This window comes from Procambarus clarkii, chromosome 37, assembly GCF_040958095.1.
Source record: "Procambarus clarkii isolate CNS0578487 chromosome 37, FALCON_Pclarkii_2.0, whole genome shotgun sequence".
Lineage (NCBI taxonomy): Eukaryota > Metazoa > Arthropoda > Malacostraca > Decapoda > Cambaridae > Procambarus > Procambarus clarkii.
Window position 1 is genome coordinate 20,143,890 of NC_091186.1, and position 27,204 is coordinate 20,171,093.

General features: G+C 44.8%; 1 protein-coding gene across 2 annotated transcripts in view; it reads left to right on the forward strand.

Moving 5' to 3' along the window:
- Bcat (Branched chain amino acid transaminase) overlaps positions 1 to 27,204 on the forward strand; it is an 84,777-nt gene that overhangs the window by 10,765 nt on the left and 46,808 nt on the right. The window contains exons 1-3 of one of the 2 annotated variants that reach the window (XM_069337235.1): positions 7,391 to 7,475; positions 21,515 to 21,562; positions 26,430 to 26,636. In XM_069337235.1, coding sequence (XP_069193336.1) covers positions 21,539 to 21,562; positions 26,430 to 26,636 — 231 coding nt within the window. In that variant the 5' untranslated portion in view covers positions 7,391 to 7,475; positions 21,515 to 21,538. Of the gene's footprint in view, positions 1 to 7,390; positions 7,476 to 21,514; positions 21,563 to 26,429; positions 26,637 to 27,204 lie in introns of those variants that run through there. The other variant, XM_069337234.1, reaches the window with a different exon arrangement.

A 27,204-nucleotide genomic window follows, 5' to 3' on the forward strand; every position in this document is an offset into this window, starting at 1 on the left:
AGTCAATATTGACTTATTAGTTGCGTGCATAGGTGACATACTAAACATAATAGTTTCCCTTGAAAAGCTTCATAGAAAACACCGACCTTACCTAACCTACTTAGTATGTTAAAATAAGCATCTTATTGCTTCGTAATTACAATTGTTACTTAACCTATTATAGGTATAGGTTAGGTAATAATTGTAATTACGAAGCAATAAGATGCTTATCTTAACATACTAAGTAGGTTAGGTAAGGTCGGTGTTTTCTATGAAGCTTTTCAAGGGAAACTATTATGTTAAGTGTGTCACCTATGCACATATTTAATAAGTCAATATTGACTTATTAAATTTGCGAGAACGGGTGTGATTGTTGTGGAGGGCCAGTCCTTGGTCCGGAGAACACTGAGTGGAGCTGCTGTCCCTGGCAGTGGGACACAAGGAGAGTAGGTCTACCCGTTACCATCCCCCTAACCCTCTCCCCGCATTACTACCTACCACGACCACCACCAACCCACCCTGGGTAATGCCAGCCATCACAACTCTGCTCTCTCTCTCTCACCAACCATTAACCCCGTACACCACCACCAAACACTTCAAGGCTACCCTTACACTACCTTTAGGCTACCTTTAGGCTACCTTTAGGCTAGTCTTAAGATTTCGGGTTCGATCCCCGGCGGAGGCGGAAACAAATGGGCAGAGATTCTCTCACCCTGATGCCAGTAAATCCAGCTCTCTCTCATTGGCGATTCTCACCAATGATGCCAGCTAGATTCACCTAGCAGTAAATAGGTACCTGGGAGTTAGACAGCTGCTACGGGCTGCTTCCTGGGTGTGTAACAAAAAGGAGGCCTGGTCTAGGACCCGGCCGCGGGGACTCTTAAGCTCCGAAATCGTCTCAACATAACATAAGATAACCCCTAGACTACCCCCTAGACTACCCCCTAGACTACCCCCTAGACTACCCCCTAGACTACCCCCTAGACTACCCCACACCAACCACCCTGGAGAGGCCTCATGAAGGCCATTGGGTAACCTGAGCCCAAGACCAAAGGAATCTGCAGCAGACCTGTTCATATAAGCCTAACAGAGGCAGGTCTTATGCGGGTCTTAAGGCTGAGTATCCATTTGCATCTGGTTGATACCTGGTTGATGGGGTTCTGGGAGTTGTTCTACTCCCCAAGCCCGGCCCGAGGCCAGCTTGACTTGTGAGAGTTTGGTCCACCAGGTTGTTGCTTGGAGCAGCCCGCAGGTCCACATACCCACCACAGCCTGGTTGGTCCGGCACTCCTTGGAGGAAACTATCTAGTTTCCTCTTTAAGATCTCCACGGTTGTTCCGGCAATATTTCTTATGCTCGCTGGGAGGGTGTTGAACAACCGCGGACCTCTGATGTTTATACAGTGTTCTCTGATTGTGCCTATGGCACCTCTGCTCTTCACTGGTTCTATTCTGCATTTTCTTCCATATCGTTCACTCCAGTACGTTGTTATTTTACTGTGTAGATTTGGGACCTGTCCCTCCAGTATTTTCTATGTGTATATTATTTGGTATCTCTCTCGTCTCCTTTCTAGTGAGTACATTTGGAGAGCTTTGAGACGATCCCAATAATTTAGGTGTTTTATCTCGTCTATGCGTGCTGTATATGTTCTCTGTATTCCCTCTATTTCAGCAATCTCTCCTGCTCTGTAGGGGGAAGTGAGTACTGAGAAGTACTCGAGACGGGACAACACAAGTGACTTGAAGAGTACAACCATTGTGATGGGATCCCTGGATTTGAAAATTCTCGTAATCCATCCGATCATTTTTCTGTCTGACGCAATATTTGCTTGGTTATGCTCCCTAAACGTTAGGTCGTCAGACATTATTATTCCCAAATCCTTGACATGCTGTTTTCCTACTATGGGCAGATTTGATTGTGTTTTGTACCCTGTATTATGTTTAAGGTCCTCATTTTTACCGTACCTGAGTACCTGGAATTTATCACTGTTAAACATCATGTTATTTTCTGCTGCCCAGTCGAAAACTTTATTAATATCTGCTTGAAGTTTTTCAATGTCTTAAGCAGAGGTAATTTTCATGCTGATTTTTGTGTCATCTGCAAAGGATGATACGAAGCTGTAACGTGTATTTTTGTCGATATCTGAAATGAGAATAAGGAACAGTAGCGGTGCAAGGACTGTACCTTGAGGTACAGAGCTTTTAACCGCACATGGACTCGATTTTATATGGTTGACTGTTACTCTGTGTTATAGTAACTGTTACTAGTAACTCTTTCTGTCTAGTAACGACAGAGTATTAACTGTCCTACTTTACAAGTTATTCCCAATTAAATTTCTTTATTATGCACCCCATACCCATGCCGTGGTCGGTGGTGTAAAGGGTTACAGAGGCACATAATGGGTTAAAGAACTGAACCCCAGAGTTCGTTTAGTTAAGCAAGTGACAATCTTGTGAAGCTAGTTACACAATTGTTAACGATATATATACATGTACACGTCTTTATTTTCGTGATTTACACATACATGTATATGCAATCATTTACACATCGATAATCTTTTGTATCATAAGTAATTCAACAAGAGGCTCACAAGTCACTATACAAGGCACGTTACATCTATGGTGAGTCACACAGTTACTAGTCTTGCTCCACACCCACCCAACTGGGCGGCAGCTTTACAGTCATGTGCTCCACACCCACCCAACTGGGCGGCAGCTTTACAGTCATGTGCTCCACACCCACCCAACTGGGCGGCAGCTTTACAGTCATGTGCGCCCTCCAAGCATTCTCTCAGGCACTAGAGCAAGCATGGGTGCAGTATAATCAATCAGTGACCTAATATATGAGAGATACATCATTTTGACAATTCTCACATTTGCACCATAGCTTGGACGGTAGCCTGCCACAGCCTTGAGAGCACGGAGCCTCTCTACATTGGCGACCCAGTCTGGCTACAACATTGCGGTACAGTGGAACTTCAAGACCAAGGTATTTGTATCTGGTTACATAGTCGAGCAGAGAGCCATCATGCAACTGAATCTTGAGTACAGGTTATTCCCATTGACCTCATTTTGTGTGCTATCACTCCACGGTCACATTTATCGAATGCTTTTGTGAAGTCCGTGTATGCCACATCTGCATTCTGTTTTTCTTCTAATGCCTCGGTGACTTTGTCGTAGTGGTCAAGTAGCTGTGAGAAGCACGATCTTCCTGCTCTAAATCCACGTTGGCCTGGGTTGTGGAGGTCATTGGTCTCCATGTTGGCCTGGGTTGTGGAGGTCATTGGTCTCCATGTTGGCCTGGGTTGAGGTGGTCATTGGTCTCCATGTTGGCCTGGGTTGTGAAGGTCATTGGTCTCCATGTTGGCCTGGGTTGTGGAGGTCATTGGTCTCCATGTTGGCCTGGGTTGAGGAGGTCATTGGTCTCCATGTTGGCCTGGGTTGTGGAGGTCATTGGTCTCCATGTTGGCCTGGGTTGTGGAGGTCATTGGTCTCCATGTTGGCCTGGGTTGTGGAGGTCATTGGTCTCCATGTTGGCCTGGGTTGTTGAGGTCATTGGTCTCCATGTTGGCCTGGGTTGTGGAGGTCATTGGTCTCCATGTTGGCCTGGGTTGTGGAGGTCATTGGTCTCCATGTTGGCCTGGGTTGTGGAGGTCATTGGTCTCCATGTTGGCCTGGGTTGTGGAGGTCATTGGTCTCCATGAAACTAGTGACCTGACTCCTGATAACTCTCTCAAATACTTTTATTATGTGCGATGTTAGTGCAACTGGTATATAATTCTTTGCCAATGCTTTGCTCCCTCCCTTGTGTAGAGGGGCTATGTCTGCTGCTTTAAGTGCATCTGGTATCCCCCGGTTTATAATATTGTTGTAGGGGACAGAAAGCCTGTGTGTATGTATTCATTAGGATTGTATCGAGGTCCCCCGAGCGAGACCTACAGATGCTTCATCGGGATGAAACCCCACAACAGTTGTTTTAATCCCGGGTACCTTTTTAGTGCTAGGTGAACAGAGGCATGAGGTGAAAGGTAACGTGCCCCACCATTTTTGTCCCGCTCGGGAATCGAACTCAGGATCCCCGATTGTGAGTAGAGAACGAAGCCAACTGGACCACAGCTGGTTGAAACTACAGTGTGATTATTTTTATTGATAGTGACATCCCTTCACCATACACAGTGAGTGACATCCCTTCACCATACACAGTGAGTGACATCCCTTCACCATACACGGTGAGTGACATCCCTTCACCGTACACGGTGAGTGACATCCCTTCACCGTACACGGTGAGTGACATCCCTTCACCATACACAGTGAGTGACATCCCTTCACCATACACAGTGAGTGACATCCCTTCACCATACACAGTGAGTGACATCCCTTCACCGTACACAGTGAGTGACATCCCTTCACCGTACACAGTGAGTGACATCCCTTCACCGTACACAGTGAGTGACATCCCTTCACCGTACACAGTGAGTGACATCCCTTCACCGTACACAGTGAGTGACATCCCTTCACCGTACACAGTGAGTGACATCCCTTCACCGTACACAGTGAGTGACATCCCTTCACCATACACAGTGAGTGACATCCCTTCACCGTACACAGTGAGTGACATCCCTTCACCGTACACAGTGAGTGACATCCCTTCACCGTACACAGTGAGTGACATCCCTTCACCGTACACAGTGAGTGACATCCCTTCACCGTACACAGTGAGTGACATCCCTTCACCGTACACAGTGAGTGACATCCCTTCACCGTACACAGTGAGTGACATCCCTTCACCGTACACAGTGAGTGACATCCCTTCACCGTACACGGTGAGTGACATCCCTTCACCGTACACGGTGAGTGGCATCCCTTCATCATACACGGTGAGTGACATCCCTTCACCATACACGGTGAGTGACATCCCTTCACCATACACGGTGAGTGACATCCCTTCACCATACACAGTGAGTGACATCCCTTCACCATACACGGTGAGTGACATCCCTTCACCGTACACGGTGAGTGACATCCCTTCACCGTACACGGTGAGTGACATCCCTTCACCGTACACGGTGAGTGAAGTCTCTTAATTATATGGGATGAATAAAGTTTCTGGAGAATATGTTGCTGTTTTACACCCTCCTGTGTGTAAACTAGTTGGGTAAGGCTTACCATGAACTATGGGAAGGGAAAGCTCTCAGCCAGCTAACAGGAGTCAGCAGTCGTCTGCTCCTGTACCCTCCTGTGTAAAAAAAAAAAAAAAAAAAAAAAAAAAAAAAAAAATATGCGTTCATGTATAATCTCTTTAAATTCACGTGATTCCTGGAGTGTTTTAGTGTTTTATACTTTCCATGGCCGCGCTGAGGTCAGACTTGAATTGTGATAACTTGGTCCAACAGACTGTTACTTTGAGCAGCGAGTATGCAGAACCCACGTGTCTACACAACCTAGGTTGTCCGGCAATATTTCTTATGCTCGCTGGGAGGGTGTTGAACAACCGCGGACCTCTGATGTTTATACAGTGTTGTCTGGTGGTGCCTATGGCACTCTGGGTGCCACTGTGGCTTTTGTCCGGCAGCTCTGGGTGCCAGTATGAGGTAGACGCACGCATGAAGTATTATGGTGTAATAAGGTTGGTGGGATGCCTGGGGAGTGGCGCGTGTTGCGTCAAGAGTGTGGCGTAATGGTCCAAGGTCGAGTCCTAGACGTCTTGGGGAATACCTCAGTGTAAACTGCTTCACAAACGTTACTGTACAACCTTCAATTACTGGGTGAGGCGGAGGGCCCCTGGGCTGACTTGTCACCTTGGCGCGCTCCACCTGCCCTGCCGTCTGCTTCCTGCTCCCAGTGCTGCTTGCTGGCCCACTGTGCTGCTTGCTGCCTGCCTGCCTCTCACTGTGCTGCTTGCTGGCCCACTGTGGTGCTTGCTGCCTGCCTGCCTCTCACGGTGGTGCTTGCTGGCCCACTCTCACTGTGGTGCTTGCTGCCTGCCTCTCACGGTGGTGCTTGCTGGCCCACTCTCACTGTGCTGCTTGCTGCCTGCCTCTCACGGTGGTACTTGCTGCCTGCCTCTCACGGTGGTGCTTGCTGCCTGCCTCTCACGGTGGTGCTTGCTGGCCCACTCTCACTGTGCTGCTTGCTGCCTGCCTCTCACGGTGGTGCTTGCTGGCCCACTCTCACTGTGCTGCTTGCTGCCTGCCTCTCACGGTGGTGCTTGCTGCCTGCCTCTCACGGTGGTGCTTGCTGGCTGCCTCTCACGGTGCTGCTTGCTGGCTGCCTCTCACGGTGGTGCTTGCTGGCTGCCTCTCACGGTGGTGCTTGCTGGCTGCCTCTCACGGTGGTGCTTGCTGGCTGCCTCTCACGGTGGTGCTTGCTGGCTGCCTCTCACGGTGGTGCTTGCTGGCTGCCTCTCACGGTGGTGCTTGCTGGCTGCCTCTCACGGTGGTGCTTGCTGGCTGCCTCACGGTGGTGCTTGCTGCCTGCCTCTCACGGTGGTGCTTGCTGCCTGCCTGCCTGCCTCTCACGGTGGTGCTTGCTGGCTGCCTCTCACGGTGGTGCTTGCTGGCTGCCTCTCACGGTGGTGCTTGCTGCCTGCCTCTCACGGTGGTGCTTGCTGGCTGCCTCTCACGGTGGTGCTTGCTGGCTGCCTCTCACGGTGGTGCTTGCTGGCTGCCTCTCACGGTGGTGCTTGCTGGCTGCCTCTCACGGTGGTGCTTGCTGGCCCACTCTCACGGTGGTGCTTGCTGGCCCACTCTCACGGTGGTGCTTGCTGGCCCACTCTCACTGTGCTGCTTGCTGCCTGCCTCTCACGGTGGTGCTTGCTGGCCCACTCTCACTGTGCTGCTTGCTGCCTGATGGATTACGAGAACTTTCAAATCCAGGGATCCCATCACAATGGTTGTACTCAAAGTCACTTGTGTTGTCCCGTCTCGAGTACTTCTCAGTACTCACTTCCCCCTTCAGAACAGGAGAGATTGCTGAAATAGAGGGAATACAGAGAACATGTACGGCACGCATAGACGAGATAAAACACCTAAATTATTGGGATCGTCGCAAAGCTCTCCAAATGTACTCACTAGAAAGGAGACGAGAGAGATATCAAATAATATACACATGGAAAATACTGGAGGGACAGGTCCCAAATCTACACAGTAAAATAACAACGTACTGGAGTGAACGATATGGAAGAAAATGCAGAATAGAACCAGTGAAGAGCAGAGGTGCCATAGGCACAATCAGAGAACACTGTATAAACATCAGAGGTCCGCGGTTGTTCAACACCCTCCCAGCGAGCATAAGAAATATTGCCGGAACAACCGTGGACATCTTAAAGAGGAAACTAGATAGTTTCCACCAAGGAGTGCCGGACCAACCGGGCTGTGGTGGGTATGTGGGCCTGCGGGCCGCTCCAAGCAACAGCCTGGTGGACCAAACTCTCACAAGTCAAGCTGGCCTCGGGCCGGGCTTGGGGAGTAGAACAACTCCCAGAACCCCATCAACCAGGTATCAACCAGACAGTATACCCCCGTTATGGTGACTGTACCCCCGTTATGGTTGGTATACCCCCCGCCTCACTATAGCAGCTGGCATGTTCCTGGCTACAGCCCCAAGCTATGTTTAGCTCCCTTTCTTGACAGTGGGCCATCATAACATGGCCCCACCACTGATGGGTGGGCGGGTATGTTGATGTGGCCCCAGCCATGTTGGGTCATCATAACATGGCCCCACCAGTGATGGGTGGGCGGGTATGTTGATGTGGCCCCAGCCATGTTGGGTCATCAACATGCTATATATAATAGACTATTAATCGCTGTCGGATGTTGGGTACAGAGTCTCAAGACTGCCAACATTTTTGTACAGCTGTGTGGTGTAGCGGTGAAGGTATCAGGTACGCCACAGTGCCCCCTGGCTGTCTGGGTTCGAATCCTTCTGGGGTGTGGAGTTTTCAGTTGCATATTGGCTTGGGGACCATTAAAGCTTGTTCGCATGTAATTACCCAAGTGTAATTACCTAAGTGTAGTTACAGGATGAGAGCTACGCTCGTGGTGTCCCGTCTTCCCAGCACTCTTTGTCATATTTTATTTATTTATTTATTTATGCATATACAAGAATAACGCTTTGAAACTACTGACGGTCTTGGCCTCCACCACCTTCTCACCTAACTTGTTCCAACCGTCTACCACTCTGTTTGCGAAAGTGAATTTTCTTATATTTCTTCTGCATCTGTGTTTAGCTAGTTTAAATCTATGACCTCTTGTTCTTAAAGTTCCAGGTCTCAGGAAATCTTCCCTATCGATTTTATCAATTCCTGTTACTATTTTGTATGTAGTGATCATATCACTTCTTTTTCTTCTGTCTTCTAGTTTTGGCATATTTAATGCCTCTTAACCTCTCCTCGTAGCTCTTGCCCTTCAGTTCTGGGAGCCACTTAGTAGCATGTCTTTGCACCTTTTCCAGTTTGTTGATGTGCTTCTTAAGATATGGGCACCACACAACAGCTGCATATTCTAGCTTTGGTCTAACAAAAGTCGTGAACAATTTCTTTAGTATATCGCCATCCATGTATTCAAAAGCAATTCTGAAGTTAGAAAGCGTGGCATAGGCTCCTCGCACAATATTCTTTATGTGGTCCTCAGGTGATAGTTTTCTATCTAGAACCACTTCTAGATCTCTTTCTTTATCAGAATTCTTTAAAGATTTCTCACATAATATATTAGTTGTGTGGGGTCTATGTTCTCCTATTCCACATTCCATAACATGGCATTTATTAACATTAAATTCCATTTACCAAGTGGCGCGCCATGTACTTATTTCAACCCGTTCTCGCAAATTTAATAAGTCAATATTGACTTATTAAATATGTGCATAGGTGACATACTTAACATAATAGATACCCTTAAAAAGATTCATAGAAAACACCGACCTTACCTAACCTTGTTAGTATCTTAAGATAAGCATCTTATTGCTTCGTAATTACAATTATTACTTAACCTATACCTATTATAGGTTAGGTAATAATTGTAATTACGAAGCAATAAGATGCTTATCTTAACATACTAACAAGGTTAGGTAAGGTCGGTGTTTTCTATGAATCTTTTTAAGGGTATCTATTATGTTTAGTATATCACCTATGCACGTAGTTAATAAGTCAATATTGACTTTACGAATTTGCGAGAACGGGTTGACTTATTTTGTCCAGGTCTTCTTGAAGGGCATGACAATCATCTAAGTTTCTTATCCTTCCTATTATCTTAGCATCATCAGCAAACATGTTCATATAATTCTGTATACCAACTGGTAGATCATTTATGTAGACAATAAACATCACTGGTGCAAGAACTGAACCCTGTGGTACTCCACATGTGACTTTTCTCCAGTCCGATACATTGCCTCTGATCACTGCCCTCATTTTTCTGTCAGAAAATTTTTCATCCATGTTAGAAGCGTACCTGTCACCCCTCCAATATTTTCCAGTTTCCAGAACAACCTCTTATGTGGAACTCTGTCGAAAGCCTTTTTTAGGTCCAGATAGATGCAGTCAACCCAACCATCTCTTTCCTGTAATATCTCTGTTGCTCGATCATAGAAACTGAGTAAATTCGATACACAGGATCTTCCAGATCGAAAACCATACTGTCTGTCTGATATTATATCATTTCTCTCCAGGTGTTCTACCCATTTAGTTTTAATTATTTTTTCCAATATTTTGACTATTACACTTGTCAAGGATACCGATCTATAATTAAGGGGGTCTTCCCTGCTTCCACTTTTGTAGATTGGAACTATGTTAGCCTTTTTCCACACATCAGCTACAACTCCTGTAAACAGGGATGCCTGAAAAATCAGTTGAAGTGGAATGCTAAGCTCGGGTGCACATTCTCTCAGAACCCATGGTGAAACTCCATCTGGACCAACTGCTTTGTTCTTATTTAGCTCCTTGAGCATTTTTTCCACATCGTCTCTAGACACCTCTATGGGCTCTATGTTGTTCTCTGGAATTCCTATTGTGTCTGGTTCCCTGAAGATTTCATTTTGTACAAACACACTTTGGAACTTTTCGTTTAATGTTTCACACATTTCCTTTTCATTTTCCGTGAATCTATTTCTAATTTTCAACCTCTGAATATTATCCTTTACCTGCAATTTGTTGTTTATGAATTTATAGAATAGACCTGGTTCTGTTTTACATTTGTCAGCAATCCCTTTTTCAAAATTTCTTTCTCTCCTCACTGCCGTGTAGTTGTTTCTCGCATCTTTGTATCGCTGGTATGTTTGGGGGTTTGGCCTCTTCCTGTATTGATTCCATTTTTGTGTCTTTTGGTCTCTGGCCCTCTCGCAATTTCTGTTGAACCAATCCTGTTTCCTAGTTCTGCATCTGTTTTAGTATTAATTTTTTTGTGCCTTTATCATATATTTCACAAAACTTGACACACATCTCATTCACTTCCTTGCCTAGCAACAAGTCTGTCCAACTATACTCACTAAAAAATTTCTAAGGTTGCCATAATGTCCTCTCCTAAAGTCAGGTTTTTCAATTGCATCAACCTTCTTATTTTCTTCCAGATTATAACGCATTGCATACTTTATTCCCAAAAAGACATGGTCACTTTTACCCAAAGGAGGAAGGTACTGAATGTCAAATATTTCTTCCTCCTTCCTGGTAAATATCAAATCTAGCATGGAGGGAACGTCCCCTTCCCTCATCCTCGTAGCTTGTTTAACATGTTGATACAAGAATGTTTCCAGGATGAGGTCTACAAATTTACAGGTGCAAAAATCTTCTGTTTTAGCTTCATATGCTTCCCAGTCTACGGATTTAAAGTTGAAGTTGCCGACTATCAACAGTCGTGATCTATCGTTATCCGCTCTCGCTATGATCTCTCTCATTATTGTTATAAGACCTTCTCGTTTACTATCTAGCTCCTCCTTTGACCATGTGCTGCTTAGCGGTGGACTATATGCATTTATGATCATTAGTTTATCATCCTCATGGCAGATCTCTAGTGCTATTATGTCAACTTCTTGTGGATTGGCAGTCATTATTTCGTTCACCTTTAGGTGTTCTTTCACCAGCACAGCAACGCCACCGCCTTTCCTAATTTTTCTGTCCCGTCTCCAAATTGAGTAGCCCCTTGGGAATATGACCTCATTTAAAATAACATCTTCAAGTTTTGTCTCCGTGAGTGCAACAATGTCTGGTGTCTGCAGCTGTATTACATCACTTAACTCCAGTATCTTCGATCTTACTCCATCTATGTTGGTGTATGCAATCTTCAGGAACTTGTTCCCCCTCTCCTTATTCTTCACTCTCCCTCTCTCTAATGATTTTGTTGGTTTGTCTTTATGTACCACTTTACTGGTTTGCCTACCCCTATCACTTTGTAGAAAAAAGAATTGATTTCTTCTTCATTCCTGCTCTCATTTAAACTTTTTGCCTCGGCGAGGTTCAGTTTCAGCTTCTCTCTCTTCTTTTGAAAGATCTCGTCTTAACGACCACACTTTCCCATCCTCATCACTTTGTAATTTTCTAGCATTCCTTAGTACTTCTTCCATCTGTTTGGCACCATTTTGAGTGATCCTCAAAGGTCGATCTTTCCCTTTTACATATTTGCCTATTCTCCTGTAGTCGCACACATTCTCTATGGTTGTAAGACCTTCCACGAGGCCAACAATTTTATCTTCTACTTTTGCTTCTTCTACAGCTCTTTCTGACCTAGATGTTATCTCCTTTTCCTTGCAGCCAAAAATGATCAGGGACTTACTCCGATCAACTGTATTTTGCATCAACTTCGGGTTAGATTACCTGTTACCTAGCAGTAAATAGGTACCTGGGTGTTAGTCAGCTGTCACGGGCTGCTTCCTGGGGGTGGAGGCCTGGTCGAGGACCGGGCCGCGGGGACACTAAAAAGCCCCGAAATCATCTCAAGATAACCTCAAGATAGATGCAAATTCTTTTCTCACTTCCAGCCTAATGTTTGTTTTATCTTGGTTGCTGCAGTGTTTGACTTCCTTTACTGCTTCTTCAATTTTTTCCTTCTCCTTGGCCACTTGTGCATAAGTGAGTTGCATATCTTTCTTGCACTGTTCTGTTCCCTGTGTAACTTCCTCCATCTGTGCTGACAAAAGCTGTTTCTCCTGTTGAATTTCCTTACCTAACCTATTGTAGTCATTTATGTTTAAATTTGCTTTAACTTCTCCCAAAGCTATTTTTAAGAGTCTATTTTCTTCTTCCATGGCTTTGCAATTTGTTTCCAATTGTTTCTTATCCTTGCGCAAGTCTTTCACTACACCCTCAAGACATACAACTTTGGTATTTAAATGGTCATTACTTTCTTTCAATTTACTAATTATTTCTACATGAGAGTTCACTATACTATCTAATTTTACCAACTTGTTGTATAGACCAGTTATCTCAATGCTTTCTTCATTGAATCCCACAAAATCAAGCTCTGTTTTGTATTTCCTCTTGCCGGCGGCCATCTTGAATGTTGTTCTCTGTACTGGAAACACTAGGGGCAACTTTTTCTCATCCAATTTTTCACATCCCTTGGCACATTCCTGTTATCTCACCTATTTTTCAAGAGCACTATACCTTTATGTTCTCTGGAACACCACTCACTATCATCATCCTGTACTACAATACTTAGGATTGTTGAAATATGCTGGAGCTCCTCTTGTCTGCCTCTTGGGAAAGAACTTGGGATAGGCATGTTCAACACACACACAGCGCACATACATACATGTATATATATGTATGTACATATATACACACACACACAGCATGCATGTGTATATGTGTGTGTGTGTGTGTGTATATATATATATATATATATATATATATATATATATATATATATATATATATATAATATTAGTCTATTTTGGTAGCAGTCTTTCCTGTAGACACATATTATTATATATGACCGAAAAAGTAAGATTAATAATTCTAACACGAATTTTTTCTATCTTTCTTACGTTTCTTTTCACTGTTGATGGTAATTCAAAGATCAATTCTCCAAAATTCATTTTTATTTCTAGTCTGACGCGACACTTGAGCGCGTTTCGTAAAACTTATTACATTTTCAAAGACTTTAGTTTACAAACACACAACTGAAACTGAATAGAGCTTTGCACATCTTCGAGTTTATATCTACATTTGGGTGAGGTGGATGAGGCGAGAACGAACTTTCAACAATGGGTATTAAATTCTAACACAAGACAGAACACGAAACAATGGGTATTGAATGGAAGTGATTGTACAAAGCCTATTGGTCCATATTTCTTGATGCTTCTATATTGGAGCGGAGTCTTGAGGTGGGTAGAATATAGTTGTGCATTAATTAATTGGCTGTTGATTGCTGGTGTCGACTTCTTGATGTGTAGTGCCTCGCAAACGTCAAGCCGCCTGCTATCGCTGTATCTATCGATGATTTCTGTGTTGTTTACTAGGATTTCTCTGGCGATGGTTTGGTTGTGGGAAGAGATTATATGTTCCTTAATGGAGCCCTGTTGCTTATGCATCGTTAAACGCCTAGAAAGAGATGTTGTTGTCTTGCCTATATACTGGGTTTTTTGGAGCTTACAATCCCCAAGAGGGCATTTGAAGGCATAGACGACGTTGGCCTCTTTTAAAGCGTTCTGCTTTGTGTCTGGAGAGTTTCTCATGAGTAGGCTGGCCGTTTTTCTAGTTTTGTAGTAAATCGTCAGTTGTATCCTCTGATTTTTGTCTGTAGGGATAACGTTTCTATTAACAATATCTTTCAGGACCCTTTCCTCTGTTTTATGAGCTGTGGAAAAGAAGTTCCTGTAAAATAGTCTAATAGGGGGGTATAGGTGTTGTGTTAGTTGTCTCTTCAGAGGTTGCATGGCGTTCCACTTTCCTTCTTATGATGTCTTCGACGAAACCATTGGAGAAGCCGTTGTTGACTAGGACCTGCCTTACCCTACAGAGTTCTTCGTCGACTTGCTTCCATTCTGAGCTGTGGCTGAGGGCACGGTCGACATATGCGTTAACAACACTCCTCTTGTACCTGTCCAGGCAGTCACTGTTGGCATTCAGGCACATTCCTATGTACTCCTCTTGACATACCAGAAAATATCCTAAGGAAACTACTCCAAGCTTGTACTAAAGAGGCACCCTTCTTGAGCCCGGATGGGCACATGTATAAGCAAGTAGATGGGGTCGCATGGGTTCTCCCCTAGGTGTCCTGTTTGCAAACTTCTACATGGGTACCATTGAGCAAAGAGTCTTATTCGACATGAACTTGAAACCGGCCATATACTGCAGGTATGTTGACGACATTTTTACACAGGTACCTGATGTCAGACATCTGCAGGAGCTGAAGGAGGCGTTTGAGCAGAGTTCCGTGCTGCGTTTCACTTACGAGATGGAAAAGGATGGGAAGCTGCCCTTTCTAGATGTAACAGTCATGGAAAAGAGCGGAGGTTTCCACACTGCAGTCTACACTAAGGAAACGAACATAGGAATGTGCCTAAATGCCAACAGCGACTGCCCAGACAGGTACAAGAGGAGTGTTGTTAACGCATATGTCGACCGTGCTCTCAGCCACAGCTCAGAATGGAAGCAAGTCGACGAAGAACTCTGTAGGGTAAGGCAGGTCCTAGTCAACAACGGCTTCTCCAATGGTTTCGTGGAAGACATCATAAGAAGGAAAGTGGAACGCCATGCAACCTCTGAAGAGACAACTAACACAACACCTGTATCCCCTATTAGACTATTTTACAGGAACTTCTTTTCCACAGCTCATAAAACAGAGGAAAGGGTCCTGAAAGATATTGTTAATAGAAACGTTATCCCTACAGACAAAAATCAGGATACAACTGACGATTTACTATAAAACTAGAAAAACGGCCAGCCTACTCATGAGAAACTCTCCAGACACAAAGCAGAACGCTTTAAAAGAGACCAACGTCGTCTATGCCTTCAAATGCCCACTTGGGGACTGTAAGCTCCAAAAAACCCAGTATATAGGCAAGACAACAACATCTCTTTCTAGGCGTTTAACGATGCATATATATATATATATATATATATATATATATATATATATATATATATATATATATATATATATATATATATATATATATATATATATATATATATATAATATATATATATAATATATATATATAATATATATATATAATATATATATATAATATATATATATAATATATATATATAATATATATATATAATATATATATATAATATATATATATATAATATATAATATATAATATATATATATATATATATATATATATATATATATATATATATATATATAATATATATGAATGAATGAAAACTCACACCCAGATTCGCATATAGTCCTGGGGACCATTCAGGCTTGTTCGCATATATATATATATATATATATATATATATATATATATATATATATATATATATATATATATATATAATCAACACACCACCAGTATATGGTGGTGTTACTCACGGCTGGCGTCACTCAGTATATGGTGGTGTTACTCACGGCTGGCGTCACTCAGTATATGGTGGTGTTACTCACGGCTGGCGTCACTCAGTATATGGTGGTGTTACTCACGGCTGGCGTCACTCAGTATATGGTGGTGTTACTCACGGCTGGCGTCACTCAGTATATGGTGGTGTGTTACTCACGGCTGGCGTCACTCAGTATATGGTGGTGTTACTCACGGCTGGCGTCACTCAGTATATGGTGGTGTTACTCACGGCTGGCGTCACTCAGTATATGGTGGTGTGTTACTCACGGCTGTCGTCACTGTATATGGTGGTGTTACTCACGGCTGGCGTCACTCAGAGGGAGGCTATAGATCTATGTACATACTGAAGGGCCCAAAATGGCGACAGGAAGGCTATCTTAACCACAAGCTGTCCCTGAGGCTTAGTGACGAGAAGACGTGGCACAGTGCCAACCAGGACAGTCTGCTGCCACCGGAGGCGCTCGGCAAGTATATGTCTGCAGCATTACCATACACGACAGTGCCACGGGTACTACACGACAGTGCCACAGGTACCTCCATGTCGGGTACAGCCACCATGTCGGGTACAGCCACCATGTCGGGTACAGCCACCATGTCGGGTACAGCCACCATGTCGGGTACAGCCACCATGTCGGGTACAGCCACCATGTCGGGTACAGCCACCATGTCGGGTACAGCCACCATGTCGGGTACAGCCACCATGTCGGGTACAGCCACCATGTCGGGTACAGCCACCATGTCGGGTACAGCCACCATGTCGGGTACAGCCACCATGTCGGGTACAGCCACCATGTCGGGTACTGCCACCATGTCGGGTACAGCCACCATGTCGGGTACTGCCACCATGTCGGGTACTGCCACCATGTCGGGTACAGCCACCATGTCGGGTACAGCCACCATGTCGGGTACAGCCACCATGTCGGGTACAGCCACCATGTCGGGTACAGCCACCATGTCGGGTACAGCCACCATGTCGGGTACAGCCACCATGTCGGGTGTGGAGCCTAACTATGACCGCTCCCGTCAACACTGTCACCTCACACACCCGTCAAGCCATATATAACATTCAACATTTTATATATCTTCCTGAGGTTGAGTTGGGTGGCGTTGAATTAGGGTGTGTAATTTGGGCTGGGTTGGGTTGTGTGTTTGGTTAGGTCGGGCTATTTGGGTTTAGTTATATTGGTTACTTTGGTTGTTAGGTTGGGTTGGCATTTGGCTAAGGGAAACGTGCCCAACTGCTTTTGTCCTGCCCAGGAATCGAACTTGAAAATCTTGACTGTGATTGGAGAAGGAAGTCAACTGTACTACTATGTTGGGTTGGGTTGCAACCCGTTCTCCCACTTGCTTATAGTCAATATTTGGCTTATTAATAAGTGCCTATGTGACATACTAATTTATTGTGAATATTTGAAAATATACCCCGAAAAGCTGAATAGAAAACACCGACCTAACCTTCTTAGTATATTAAGATAAGCATCTTATTGCTTCTTAATTACAATTATTACTTAACCTATACCGTTGATAGGTTAAGTAATAATTGTAAATAAGATGCAATAAGTTCCCTCACGTGGGAACCGCGTACCTGCCGAAGCCCTAAACGCCCAAACTCTGGGTTTCAAAATAAAATTTAAAAAGTTTATCAGGGCAAATGGGGGGGATCTTTGACAAGCCGCCGGCTTCCTGTCCTCGTCGAGGCCACTAGTGTTGGTGATCATCAGGTAAATTCAGGAACTTTATGGATGCTTGTCATATATTCAATGTAAAACATGTTTTCTTGTGTATTGTAAATCTTACATTCTCTAATATTATGAATCGCAGTAAATAATGTTTCATACTGTTGTATTCACCACCTTTGGCTCAACCAAAGGTGGTGAGGAAGGTCACAGTGTGAGACACTGTTACGGACCCGAGCCCAGCGTCCGAGCCCGGAGCAGTGACGACCACGCCATCTGTGGGTCAGCTCCCAAAACCCCCTCCAAATGGACGACGCCATCTAGTGAGGACGAGATATACTGGCCACAAGGGCTAGTTTCCCGTCCTGATCAGCTCATAACACAGCCGCTGCTGACCTCTGGTGAGGTGGAGCTTAGACAGCAACGCCATCTATGGAGTGGATAGGTGGGCGTTTGTGTCTAAGCCTGTAAGTGAGGTGCCCTAGAGTGTCCCTATTACTGATGACGTGTCTGATTACAGAGTCGACCTGGGACTGCTGAATCGGACGTTGGATCAGTCTACCCAAGGCAACCGAAGAATCTCCACGTGTTAGCTGCAGCAGCTGTGAGTCCCCCCCCCCCCCCCCCCCGGATGAACACTGTGGTGTTAGCCTGCCTGTGAAGTGGCAGTTGAGGAATTGTCGTACCCGGGACTGACTAGTGGAGAAGACTACCCACTGGGGTGTTGTGGTGAGGAGAGTGATCTGTGAAGTCACACGAGGCTCCTGCCTAGGGCTCGCAACCCTAGTATCGGTCGTGGAGTGGCCTACGCAGGGTAACTGATTGGAACCTGCCAGCTACAGGCTGGATTTGTGGTTGACGGCCTCCACGACTGTGCACCCAGTGGGACTGTGATTTGGCTGGCCTGTGGCCGGGGTAGACTCATCGAGGGAATCAAAGGATTCATCGTGAGGCCACAAGAGAACCAGGACCACTCGTCTTGAGCACCGTGAACGTCCAGAGTCTTCAGAGGAAGACCATGTTGTACATAATAGTGTTTATACCTCCCCCGTGTGATAATCTATATATTATTTATGGTGATGGGGATAATTATATTATTAAGTTTTTGCCTTTGTCTCCCTTCCCCTTTAATTTACTTGCGTTACGGAGCACACCCCTTGAAAGCCACTACTAGCTTGGGGCCGGATACCCAAACTCTACTAACATCAGAGAAAGAACCCAGTTGCGACCCGAGAGGGCCGTAACAGACACAACCAAAGGTGGTGAGGTAGGCCACAGTGTGAGATACAACCAAAGGTGGTGAGGAAGGTCACAGTGTGAGATACAACCAAAGGTGGTGAGGAAGGTCACAGTGTGAGACACAACCAAAGGTGGTGAGGAAGGCCACAGTGTGAGACACAACCAAAGGTGGTGAGGAAGGTCACAGTGTGAGACACAACCAAAGGTGGTGAGGAAGGTCACAGTGTGAGACACAACCAAAGGTGGTGAGGAAGGCCACAGTGTGAGACACACAACCAAAGGTGGTGAGGAAGGCCACAGTGTGAGACACACAACCAAAGGTGGTGAGGAAGGCCACAGTGTGAGAGACAACCAAAGGTGGTGAGGAAGGCCACAGTGTGAGACACAACCAAAGGTGGTGAGGAAGGCCACAGTGTGAGACACAACCAAAGGTGGTGAGGAAGGTCACAGTGTGAGACACAACCAAAGGTGGTGAGGAAGGTCACAGTGTGAGACACAACCAAAGGTGGTGAGGAAGGTCACAGTGTGAGACACAACCAAAGGTGGTGAGGAAGGCCACAGTGTGAGACACAACCAAAGGTGGTGAGGAAGGTCACAGTGTGAGACACAACCAAAGGTGGTGAGGAAGGTCACAGTGTGAGACACAACCAAAGGTGGTGAGGAAGGCCACAGTGTGAGACACACAACCAAAGGTGGTGAGGAAGGCCACAGTGTGAGAGACAACCAAAGGTGGTGAGGAAGGCCACAGTGTGAGACACAACCAAAGGTGGTGAGGAAGGTCACAGTGTGAGACAACCAAAGGTGGTGAGGTAGGGAACACAAACCAGCTCGTGTGTGTGTGTGTGTGTGTGTGTGTGTATATATATATATATATATATATATATATATATATATATATATATATATATATATATATATATATATATATATATATATATATATATATATATATACACACACACACGCACGCACGCACGCACGCACGCACGCCCCCCCCGTAACTCTGATGCTCTTATTGGTCGCCTGGATGGTATCACAGTGAACCCCTGGAAGAATGGCAAGCAGTTGGTATGGGACTACACGTGCGTATCAACCCTGGCTAACACCTATATTAACCTCCAGTGTTGCACAACCAGGTGGCGCTGCCACCCACAGGGAAGCAGCCAAATCCCGTAAGTATAGAGAACTGGATCACCACTACAATTTTGTCCCCATTGCTTCTGAGACACTCGGCGCCTGGGGTAAAAGTGCTACCAGTTTTTTGAAGGAACTGGGTTCTAGGCTCATTGAAACAACAAGGGACCTGAGAGCTGCCAGCTTTCTTTTCCAGCGCCTCAGTGTGGCGATACAGAGGGGAAATGCACACTGCATTCAGGGTTCCTGCCCGCCATCTGAGGAGCTGGAGGAACTCGACAACCTATGATAACCACCTTTGTAACCTATATGTAACTTCTTTTTTGTAACATGGTTCAAATAAAGCAAATATATATGTGTACATACAAAAGAATGGGGGTGGTAGGAGAAGAAAATATTAGTGTTCAGTGAGAAACCACAAGGTCTCCTCTGAATACTTTTAATTTTCTTCTCCGAGGCTATGGGTCCCCACATTGGCACCAGAGGTGGTACCCTCACAAATTTTTATATATATATATTATATAATATATATATATTATATAATATTTATATATATATATATATATATATATATATATATATATAATATATATATATATATATATATAATATATATATATATATATATAATATATATATATATATATATATAATATATATATATATATATATAATATATATAATATAATGTGTTGGTGTATATGAACTTGTTGGTGAACGAACTTGTTTGTTGTGTACAGAAGCGACGGTATCCGAAACGGTTATATACGACTTGGCCAGAGCCCATACCGATGGCATTTTTCGTAGTCAGGTGCTGTGGCCAAGTGAGGAGCGTAAAGCGTCATGTCTGTCCTAGGGTCAGTGGTCACAACATGGGGGCATTTGCCACAACTGTCGAGTGGTTGGCACTAATGCAGACAAATGTAGATAGTTACATGTAATGTGTGTATACAGTGTACTGACACGATAATATTGTGTTAGTGTTCACGGTACAGTATTGAACACTTCTTCCCAAGTTGCTCTACTATTTCTCTACCATAAGCACCACACCAGAAATAAATATATCTTTGATGTCCCCCAAACTAAATCTCTTCAAACACTCTTAAGCAAACTAAAGTACCCAGTCATTGAAATTCACTTCCTGGTGAATTAAACAATTGTGCAGCCTATGCCCTATTCAAAAGTAAAACCAAAAAGTAGGTCAATTCATAGTTCCCCCCCACCTTGCGCTTCCAACTTCACTATCTTGTACTGCCCGCTCCCCCAATATTAGTACTTAAGACATATATCTTCACAAGTATAATCACCTCTGTTAACTTACATTGTAGTTATATGTTGATATAACACCTTGCTACAATGTACCATTTTATCTTACCTCATGTGTTAGATTAAGGACCTGCCCGTTGCAACCCGTTATGGCACTTGCTTGTAGTCAATATTGGCTTATTTAATAAGTGCATATGTGACATACTAATTGTGAATATTTTAGTTTAACCTTGAAAAGCTTCATAGAAAACACCGACCTCACCTAACCACCTTAGTATGTTAAGATAAGCATCTTATTGCTTCTTAATTACAATTATTACTTAACCTATCAACGGTATAGGTTAAGTAATAATTGTTAATAAAAAGCAATAAGATGCTTATCTTAACATACTAAGAAGGTTAGGTGAGGTCGGTGTTTTCTATGAAGCTTTTCAAGGTAAACTAAAATATTTACAATTAGTATGTCACATATGCACTTATTAAATAAGCCAATATTGACTATAAGCAAGTGCGAGAACGGGTTGTCGAAACGTTATGCTATGCGGCTTTACATGAATGTAAAAATCTCAATGCTATGTACTCTCACAACCCATTGTACCTTGTTGTGGATAAAGTATTATAATTTTTACTATTTCTACCGGTGTGACTCGTGCACCTTATAAACGACGTATACCGGACGTTGGTGACATTAATAATTGTCTTGTGTATTTTCAGGTTGGGAGTGATGATGGTCGGTGCATGTCCTCTGTCGCCAGCTTCAAGGTGAGGCAGGTTCATGGCTCATGTTGACACACTTACCTCAAGTATTTGGTGCTCCGTCAACCTTTACTACACACTGAGATGGTACCAACTACTAGGTACAGTGCTGTAGGCCTACCGGGGACCAGTAGGCCCATAGCACTGCACGAACCTAGACCCCTTCAGAGGCACAGGGAGGGGCACGTGTTCACTGCCTCACTGGGAGCGGGCACGTGTTCACTGCCTCACGTGTCCCTCCTCCCTCACTCGTCAGTCCCCACCTCCCTCACTCGTCAGTCCCCACCTCCCTCACTCGTCAGTCCCCCTCCTCCCTCACTCGTCAGTCCCCCACCTCCCTCACTCGTCAGTCCCCCACCTCCCTCACTCGTCAGTCCCCCTCCTCCCTCACTCGTCAGTCCCCCACCTCCCTCACTCGTCAGTCCCCACCTCCCTCACTCGTCAGTCCCCACCTCCCTCACTGTTTGACTTCAGCGGCTGTTCTGGTATCTCCGGTGCAATCATTTTTGCCGCCACTGTGATCGTTGGGTGTGGGGCCCCATTGGTGCTACGCTGGCACTGCTGGCTTCCTCTTTGGGCTTTCCTGGGTTCAGTTCCCTGGTCACCTTTCTCCGCCCTTGTGGAGAAAGGTGACTAGGTATCTTCATGATACCTCAGCTCTGGGTTGGGGCTTTGTGACCAGCACTCACCCAACCGGCCAGAGTCGTTGGTCGTCTTTCCTTCATCAGGCTTCATATTGATGGTATCCCACCTGTGCCTTACTATTTCCTTTCCCTTTGTTCCTCAGTTTCTTAGTGTGGGGGTGCTCTTCGTTTCTTATTTTTTTCTTCATTGGTATCATCTTACCTGATACTGTCGCCTCTTTTTTTTGTGTGGCACTGTAGTTAATTTGTTAGGAGGTGTACCTACTCTTTGACTTTGTAACGGTTCTATTGTTACGTAAAGTATGGTGACAATAAACACAGACACTAAGATACTATATATATATTTGGTCGAATATACAGAAGTACACAGGTGATACTTTGGTGTGAGTTGAGCGCACTGAGCGTCGGGTTCACGATCGTTACTCGCTCATCTGACAGCCTCATCAATGATTACATCATGTTGGATCTACAGCTTGTCCTGCCGACTCTCCGTCGCTGCCAGGGCACTGCTTGTCCTACGACAGCTGCTGTCATCAGATTCATTTACACGTTCACTGCATTTTGATACTTGGCCGACTCAAGCCCTTTGCGCAGTACAGGACTTACAGCTTGCGTTTCCGACACTTTGTCGCCTTCAGGACAATTCAGCTCTAGATGTGATTACTTCGTTGTCCTAACTTCGTGCCTACATTACCTCCTAATGTCCTGGTGCCCGAGCCCATCCACCCCGGATCTAAATGCTCCACCAGCGACCCAAGGACGCAACAATTATGCACATTCTTCTCTCCTGCTACACCGAGCTTGTCCACACACTGCCTACATCTTTTGGTACCAGACTACAATTTCCACAGTCAACAATGTAGTACTCGGCGTGTACAGTCCTAATCAACCCAAGACGCTACAGCTTCGACACAGAGCAGACAGCAGACTACGACCGCATCGAGCCGCCACGCTCTCGCTCCCCGAGTTCAGACACTCGCAATTCTCAATCGAGCCGCCACACTCTCCCACATAGAGCTCCACGACTCCGGCTTCACTCAGCTCTCTGCTCTGCTCCAGGCTTCGTCTCAACGTCTGCGACACTGCTAAATCCAGAGACGCATCCGCCGACTACGCAGTTCACTTTTCGACCACGGTTACCAGCAGCACCGCCACCTACGACAACGGACGATCCTGTACGACCTCCCACCCTACAACCCCAGTTACCAGCCGCACCACAACCTGATCCTACAACGACGGACGATCCTGTGCGACCTCCCACCCTACAACCCCAGTTAGATGACATCAGCGAAGAGGAAGTAGTTAACTTTGATGGTTATATAACGCGAGCAGGGCGTACAATTCACCGACCAGCTAAGTTCCTTGATCAAGTATTTTTCCTTTCATCCCCTGGGAGGGGGAGTTCTTTAGCGAGTAGATTATCCCAATAATATACTCGCTCCAAATGCATTGTTAATATTCCTGTCAACCTTTGGAGATGAATGAGGTGAGGCGTTGCCCGGGCAACACGGTGAGGTGTTGCCCGAGCATATAAGCAGCAGAATAGCAAACATTAACCAGAGTCTACTTTCAAGTGTGGTCTAGAGCAGACACTTGCGAGATACTGTACCGACGCTCAGTGCGCTCAACTCACACCAAAGTATCACCTGTGTACTTCTGTATATTCGACCAAATATATGTATAGTATCTTAGTGTCTGTGTTTATTTGTCACCATACTTTACGTAACAATAGAACCGTTACATTGGTAACGTACATTGGTAACATACATTGGTAACATACATTGTGTGAAGCCTTTTTTTGGAATCTGGGACCTTCCGGATCACTAGTTGCAGTGGCCTTGCAGCTATTTCACGAATAGCCTTCCAGCTATTTTCCTCATGCTGTGCCTTGCGGCGTTTGTGGGAAATTATAGTACAGTATATCTCTGATATTTGCAGCATTTGACCATTTCCCAGGAAACCACCCACCACAGCGACTAACATCCAGGTTCCTAATCACTGCTAGGCGAAGAGAGGCAATGGGTGTAAGGAGACTAGCCCCATACATCTCGCCCTGCCTGGGACTGTAGCTTGCGTTTGGAGTCACTACTGCCTCGACTCCATTTTGACAGCTGTCTCGCACCTTATTTCACCTCATTTCAGGGAGGGATTTCAGGGAGCCGGTCGGCCGAGCGGACAGCACACTGGGCTTGTGATCCTGTGGTCCTGGGTTTGATCCCAGGCGCCGGCGAGAAACAATGGGCAGAGTTTCTTTCACCCTATGCCCCTGTTACCTAGCAGTAAAATAGGTACCTGGGTGTTAGTCAGTTGTCACGGGCTGCTTCCTGGGGGTGGAGGCCTGGTCGAGGACCAGGCCGCGGGGACACTAAAGCCCCGAAATCATCTCAAGATAACCTCTGGCCTGCTCATGTGCTGATTGAGCCTGCCTGGTCTCTGAACCATATTTTTGCTTGTCGTTCTTCTCTCTTTGTGGTGTCCCCTTTGGTCTTGGATTCTTTCACTTAATTACGTTGATTTTGGTTTCTCTTGCCTCAGGTTGTCGGGTTGGGGAACTTTGTTCTCCTCTTAGAGGCGGAGTTTTTGTTCTTTTGTCCCTGGTGAGTGTCAAGTTTTTTTTTTTTTCCTTCAGTTGGCATTAGTTGGGTTCTGGTGGGGTCATTTGCTCTTTGATGCTTGTTAATTTGGCCATTGGTGCATCAAGTGTTGTCTGGTGGTAGCTCTCTGCCATTACCTTTGTGCTATCAATTCTGCTTCATTGGATGCCTTGAGTTGATCCTGTTTCCTTGATCTCCCCCTGTTCCAAAGCGCACATTTCCCAGGTCATTTTCAGTGTCAAGACTAGCCAGCCTATGGCCTGCCTTTTTGCCCATGACATTAGGAAATATGCCACTCTTTCAGCTGTATTCACAAGTATATCCTAGGCTGATGTTTGAGCATGGGGGTTTTGGAGGTCCAACAGGATTCTGGCAGCCCAGTATTTGGTGAATGTTCACGGCCCTTGGTGCCCTTATGTGGCTTTGGGTTGTGTCTTGGCCGGGAGTCCCATCTTTGTCATGACTCCTGTGGTGCTCCCTCCTTCCTGGTGAGATCCCATGTGCTTTTCCTTCTCCGTGGGGGAGTCAATGAGCCACAAAGAATTTCCTGAGAAACATTTTTTTTTTCCCCGAGGTGCAAGTTTGAGCTGCGCCACTCATCCTGAGTGGTCATACCGCCATAACAGCATGTACAGCACTCTCGGTAGGAAGAAAGCCCGCTGGGTTGTTTATCCTATCACCAGTGTTAAATGTAATGAAATGCCAATTACTGTGTGAGCCACAGTGGCTCCCTGATCCCCTCTAGTCTTCCAGGTTGTCAAGTGGATGTCTACATGTGCTCTAGAACTGGGAGCTCAGACCCCAGCAGGCGGTGAGCTATCTTCCCCCTTCCCCCAAACGAGTGAGGGAGGTGGGGCAAATGAGCTCACTCTAGTACCAAGAGAATTACATAGTTAAGAAGTTCTTTAGGTGGGTTTTGGTGCTTTGGCCTCTCTTGAATTGAGCAGTAGTTAGTTTTTACTTGCTGACTTTACGGTTGCCTTTCCTGTGAAGTGATGGAAAGTCACTGCTCCCTGCAAGGTGTGAGGGAGTCAGGTTCTGGTGCTGGTCTCCGGTAGGCCTATAGAACTCCATGGGTGATGCGGCCTAGTAGTTGGTACCATTTCAGTGTAAAATAAAGCTTGAGGGAGCTACCATGGCTCACCCAGAAATGACATTCTATGCTGGGTTTTTTTTTATAAGTATTAACTGCCCAAAAATGTTTTAAATAATTAGTTTAGTACTTGTCATATTATTATTTATCCATAAAACAGAATGCCACATTATATTTGAATAGCTATGAAAGTTTTGCCTTCTTATTTCATTAAAAAAATGCAATTTTTTCCAGTAATTTTTATAGCAATATTAACTTTAAATTTTTTAAATAATACTCAATCATACTAATTTTATGCAACTGAGATTTTCAATTTACTGTATATCACAGTATTTAAAGCGAGTTTCTAGAGTATATTGGACAGTTAGGTATTGTAATCCAGTACTGTACAGTGCATGTACAATATGTATAGCCTTATGATAGAGCACTGAACATGTGAGTCAGTCATGTTTTTTATTTATTGCATTAGCAGCTTGCTGTGATATGTTTTGTGCATACTTGTTTGTTTTTACAATTATAATATTTTACAAACTTATTTCTAGGCCTCGGAGGTACACATCGACTTCTGTCCACCTGAACAGCTAAAGAGCAAACCAGCAGTAAAAGATTTAGTTTTTGGTCGCCACTTTACTGACCACATGCTGAAAATATCCTACACTGACACATCTGGATGGGGTAAGCCTAGGATAACGCCTCTACAAGACCTGCGACTTCATCCTGCAGCTAAGGTTCTCCATTATGCAGTTGAGGTGAGGCAGTCCCATTCATCTTGGTCGTCATCATCTTGTTATTACAATAAATTACAAATCAATTATCTTAATGCACATATTTTCTTACATCTTAGCTAGATGGCTGAGTGGACAGCGCTCCTAGTCCTTAGTGCTCTTAGTCCTAAGGTTCCGGGTTCAATCCACGGCGGAGGCGGAAACAAATGGGCAGTTTCTTTCACCCTGGTGCCCCTATTTACCTAGCAGTAAATAGGTACCTGGGAGTTAGACATCTGCTACGGGCTGCTTTCTGGGAATATGTAACAAAAAGGAGGCCTGGTCGAAGACTGGGCCACGGAAATATAATTTTCTTACATTTCTTTGGGATCTTTAGTTATTTTAAATCTATGACCTCTTGTCTTGAAGTTCCAGGTCTCAGGAATTCTTCACTATCAATTTTATCGAATCCTGTTACTATTTTGTACGTAGTGATCATAATGTCTCTTTTTCTTTTATCTTCTAGTTTGGCATATTTAATGCCTATAACCTCTCCTCATAGCTCTTGTCCTTTAGTTCTAGGAGCCACTTAGTGGCATGTCTTTACTTCTTA